This window comes from Penaeus chinensis, chromosome 34 (genome assembly GCF_019202785.1).
Source record: "Penaeus chinensis breed Huanghai No. 1 chromosome 34, ASM1920278v2, whole genome shotgun sequence".
Classification (NCBI taxonomy): domain Eukaryota; kingdom Metazoa; phylum Arthropoda; class Malacostraca; order Decapoda; family Penaeidae; genus Penaeus; species Penaeus chinensis.
The window spans coordinates 11,284,896-11,289,895 of NC_061852.1; the positions used below are offsets into that span (position 1 = coordinate 11,284,896).

Sequence of the window (5,000 nt, forward strand, 5' to 3'; positions counted from 1 at the left end):
ATTCATGGAAGCAGAATCCTGAGCCTCACCTTCAAGGATAGACATCTTGTTAGCCTCTTCTGTGGCTCCTTGCAAGTTGGTTTCAATAACAGTCGGTTCACTGTCAGTCTGTTCACTCATTTGTTCGGGTGACACAGACTCCTCGATGACTACTGTCTCACCCTGGGCTTCTATGTGGGTAGTGCCCGCTGCTGTCTCACTGGGAGCGGCTTCCTTACTTACAGCAGTACTGACAGGTGGAGCAGCCGTTTCACTAATCTCGTCTCCTGCTAATAGGTCAAAAGGTTGAGCATCCTGTGTTGTTTCTACTGAGGATCCTTCTGCAGGTTTCACTTGTGTGGTAGTTTCGCCATCCTCTGCAGTAATGCCCTCAGTCAAAAGGTCGCCTGACAATAAATCAACCTGTGATGTTGTTTGAGCCTGTGGTTTGTTAAATAGACTTAGAATATCCTGTTTACTTTTAGGCTTTTGAGATGGCATGTCCCCAAAGAGATCAATATCTTCTGATGTAGTGGTTGTTTCCTGTGCTGGTGCTGTATCAACCATGGTCTTGGGTTCCTCCATCTCATGGTCACTCTCATCTATGGTCTGACCAAATATTGCGCTAAATGAGTCTGGTTCCTTCTCAGGTTCTGTGACTTGTATGTCAGGTGTAGGACTTGGAGAGTTAGCGACACCACTCCCTGGAGAAGGACACGGTGTTCTTGTTGTATTTAGTTTTTCATGCAATGTGTCTGTTGTAGCTTCCATGGCTCCTATGACTGTCTGCAAAAGGTCCTTTGTTTCCTTTGATGGGGGAGGTGGTCTGGGAGGTGGAGGTCTTCCTGGTGCTGCATGAGGTTCCTCCATCACTGGACCATCGCTCATAAGGTCAATAACAGGTGAAGCAACTGAAGCTGGTGGCTGTGGTCTTGCAGGAGGAACCGATGGATGTGGTGGAACTGGTGGATGATGGGGGGCTGGGGGCACAGGTGGAGGTGCCGATGCATGGTGAGTCACTGCCGGAGCAGTGGTTGGAACCATGGGCTCACCAAAAAGATCGCCTGACACTTGGTTCATGGGGGGCACTGGCCCCCCAAAGAGCTCTGCCTGTGGTTGCGGTTCCACTGCACCAAATGGCTGTGAGGCATCTGGAATTGTTCCAAATGGATTCATGTCAGTAGGATAAGACATTGGGTCCCCAAAGAGCCCAGCAGCAGCAGCATTAGAATCATCAATCTGGTCACTGAAGGGGTTAATTCCTGTATATGAGGTGGCTGAGTAGTCAAAGGGACCACCATTAAGGAAAGGATTTGCTGCTGCATCACCTACATCAGCAGGTGGTGCTGGGTCATCAAAGAGGAAAGGATTCTTCACATTCCCTGTGAAATCCATCTTGATATTATATATTATAACTTGCTCCTAAATTTAAATTCACAGCCTATGCCTCTGAAGTATCAAATGGATCTTTAGTTGCACTTAAGAGCTCTGTCTCAAGATATTTCAGTTCAGCTTTGCTTGGTCCAATATCTGCAGCTATTGAAGTATCAAATGGATCGAAATTGTCTGCAATCTCAGGGCTCTTTGCTGACTGAGCCTGGAGAACCTGAATTGGTTGATCAGATAAATTATGGTCGTCAGTAGAATCTAACAAGTTCACAGGTGTTGCAGGTTTCTGAGCAGGGGGTGGAGGTCGCTTTGGACCTTTAATTTCCTCTTGACGTGGGTCAAATTCCTCGTCAATTAGATTCCTTTTAACACCCGAATCTGTTAGAAGTTCACTTTCAAGAGTCTTTAATTCAGCCTTACCAAACTGGTCTGCAATGGAAGTGTCAAATGGATCAAAATCTTTCACTGACTCTTCTGTCACACTTGATGTTGGCTGAAGAGTAGGTCTGAGATCCTCAGTAGGAGAAGATGAAAGGAAATGATCTGTTGTCACAGAGGGAGCTTGACTTGCTTCTGGCAGAGCAGCGTTAGTGGTATTCTCTACACGGGGTACAAATGCCTGGGGCTTAGCTTCAACCTCACTCTCCTCCTTTGTAAGAAGACTTTCTTCTAAGAACTTTATTTCAGTTTTGCCAAGTTTTTCTGCAATGGAGGTATCGAAAGGATCAATCTCCTCTTCTGCAGTTGCTGCTTCCTTGGGCTCCTGACGTGGTTCTATGCAGGGCTGGAGGGGAGCACTGTTGTCTGTTGGAGTGGTTGCAAGCAGACACGGAGCTGGTGGCACTGGAGGCCTCCCTGGTTTAGGAGGTCTTAGGGGTGCCTTTGATTTAACTTCTTCTGCCCTGGGATCAAATTCGTCAAATGGATCAGGACCTGGAGCTGGTGCTGTGTCAAGCAACTCGCTTTCAAAGTACTTCAGTTCAGTCTTACCAAATTTTTCGGCAATTGAGGTATCAAATGGATCAAAATCAGCCTCAGGAGCGTTTTGTTTTGTTTCTGTTGGTGCTAAAAGCTCCAAACTAGGGGGAGCACCTGTTGGTGAGGGAGAAGCAGTCAGAAGACACTGAGGACGAGCTGGGGACGGTGGTCTTGAAGGTTTAGATGGCTTTGCCGGTGCTTCTACTGCTCGAGGGTCAAAGTTGTTGTCCTCTTCAACTTTTTTGGAAGAGCCACTCACAAGGAGTTCACTTTCAAGTACCTTCAGTTCAGTCTTCCCAAATTGGTCAGCAATTGATGTATCAAAGGGATCAAAGTCGTCTGCTACTGAAGGTGGGGCATCTGCTGACGGCTGTAAAACAGGTTGGAGTGTTGGGTTTTCGTCTAGTGGTGTAGCTGCTAGGAGGCAACGAGGAGATGGTGGACGAAGAGGTTTGATTGGAAGATCAAGGGCTCTGTCCTCGGGTTTCTTTTCTTGAGAAACTTGCTTTACTTCTTGATCTGTATTTTGGGAAGACAAAAGTTCATTTTCAAGAGCCTTGAGTTCAGTCTTTCCAAAACTTTCAGCAATAGATGTGTCAAATGGATCGAAGTTCTCGTCAGCTGAAGATTTTTTGTTGGCACTTGATGGTAAAAGTGTTGGATTATTATCTGTAGGTGTGGTTGCTAGCAGGTGTACAGGGGAAGGAACAGGGCGTGGTGGTGGCTGCTTCTTTTTGGATGGAGTGGAAGCTTCCTCAGATTTCTCTTGGTTATTTGCTGGCTGCGTCAGGAACTCTGCTTCAAGAGTCTGTATCTCAACTTTTGCTGCAATAGAAGTATCAAAAGGATCAAAGTCGTCTGCAAGTGCGTCCTGAGAAGGTGCTAGAACCGGTGCACTAGTGTCCTCGACCTCTGAACTGGTTAACAAGCAGGGTGCAGCTTTGGGTTCCTCCTCCTCTCTTGGATTAAAGTCAAAGTCAGAGTCACTCTTACTGAGGGTACCTGGCTGACCTGCACTGAGTAATTCGCTTTCAAGGACTTTAAGCTCAGTTTTTCCAAAACTCTCTGCAATAGAAGTGTCAAAGGGGTCAAAGCTGGCTGATTTAGTAATGTCACTCTCTGCCTGTGGCTGTAGTGCTTCTGGAAGACTTGCGTCTGCGTCAGGGGAGGCGAGATGATCTACAGGCAGGTGCTTCTCTGCTATGGATGTGTCAAAGGGGTCAACCTCCTCTTCAGGTTCTTTTTGGACCTTGGGAAGAACAGGTCGAGGTGGTGGTGGCTTAACAGGTTTACCTTTTTGAGTGGTGTCTTCGATTACCACACCATCAACGAAACTCACATCAAATGGATCTTTATCATCAGCGTTTCCTTCTGGTCCAAGAACTTGAGCAGCAACTGAAGTGTCAAATGGATCGTCTTCAAGCTCCTCAAATTCCTTTTCCTTTGATTTAGCAACAGACTCGGCAGCTAAGAATGCGAACTCAGCGTCAAATTCGTCTTCGATTGGATCAGGTTCAGTGGGGATAAGAGATTCGTTGGTTACTTCAGATTTGTCGATAATATCAAACTCAGCAACAAGGTCCTTAAGGTCTAAGTCCTTTCCGTTTTCCTGTTTGGTTTCTTTCGAGTCTTGGTCGTCTCCTGAGGATTCTAGGAATTCACTGAGGTCAACTTCTTTGTTCTCGCCTTCAACTCCTTCATTTACCTTTACGTCACTTTCACTTTCACCTTCAGTAAGAAGTGCAGGAGAGACAGCACGTGGAGTTGTGCCTAGAACAGCACCAAGTTCAGGTAGTTGCCCTTCTCCGTCACCTACACAAAGTATTTCATCCAAAAGGTTCTTTTCCTCTGGTTTCTGTTCAGTCTCCTCTTTCTCTGTTGCTTCACTCTCTTCGGCTGAGACTACAGCTTCTCCATTTTCAGTGAAGTCAGCTAGTAAATTGATTTCCTGGGGGATGACCCTCCGTTTTTTGGTGTCAACTGTAGTGTTCACAGGAGTCTTTTCCGGGGTTTGGAGCTTCCCTGTGAGGACATCAACAGCACACCCAAGGCTTACGAGCTTCTTCTTCTTCTTTTCGGGTTCCTTCGGGGTCTGCTGTGGCTTCTTGGGTTTTGGTTCCTCGGTGTGAAGGACTTTGTCGACCACAGAGGTATCGAAGGGGTCGGGTTCGTTTGCGTAGTCGGTAGTTGGACTGTCAGGAATGTAGTGGAGCTTTACCTCACCACTCTCTACGTTATCGACGTATGTGGTGTCAAAGACTTCTGCAAAGTCGTCGACATCTACATCAGGAAGATCCTCGATGAACTGTAGAGGTGCAGGTTCTGCCTCAGGTTCTTTCTTGTCCTGAGGTTCCTCCTCCTTCGGGGCTTCTTCTTCTCCCTCTACCTCAGTCTCATCGTCGATGCCTCCACTCTCAAGGTCGACCCACCTCTTACCGGTGGCACTTGGAGGTCCAGCTGAGGCTGCTGTTGCAGCTGCAACAGAGGGAACAGCAGCTACACTGGGTTCAGCAGGCTTCTCCTCTTTCTTCTGAAAGTAACTTGCTTCCTTGATGTGCTGGAGGTTGTCAGAGGTCTTCTTGAGGACGGTGTCAGTGGCAGCGAAGAAGTTTCTCCAGTCCTGCTTTTCTCCAGAAGTTGCAGCTTTTTCCTCG

At 47.2% G+C, this 5,000-nt stretch overlaps 2 protein-coding genes across 5 annotated transcripts in view; both read right to left on the reverse strand.

Annotated features, from left to right (window-relative positions):
• Positions 1–1,374, reverse strand: part of LOC125043736 (protein stoned-B-like) — a 20,758-nt gene extending 19,384 nt beyond the window's left edge. Inside the window, 1 exon segment of the mRNA XM_047639984.1 lies at positions 1–1,374. This exon segment is cut by the window's left edge and continues 979 nt beyond it. Coding sequence (XP_047495940.1) covers positions 1–1,374 — 1,374 coding nt within the window.
• A 46-nt stretch (positions 1,375–1,420) lies between these two features.
• The window catches only part of LOC125043738 (protein stoned-A-like), a 50,548-nt gene continuing 46,968 nt past the window's right edge, over positions 1,421–5,000 (reverse strand). For all 4 annotated transcript variants that reach the window (XM_047639988.1, XM_047639987.1, XM_047639990.1 and 1 more), the window contains exon 2: positions 1,421–5,000. This exon is cut by the window's right edge and continues 253 nt beyond it. In XM_047639988.1, the coding sequence (XP_047495944.1) occupies positions 1,421–5,000 (3,580 nt within the window).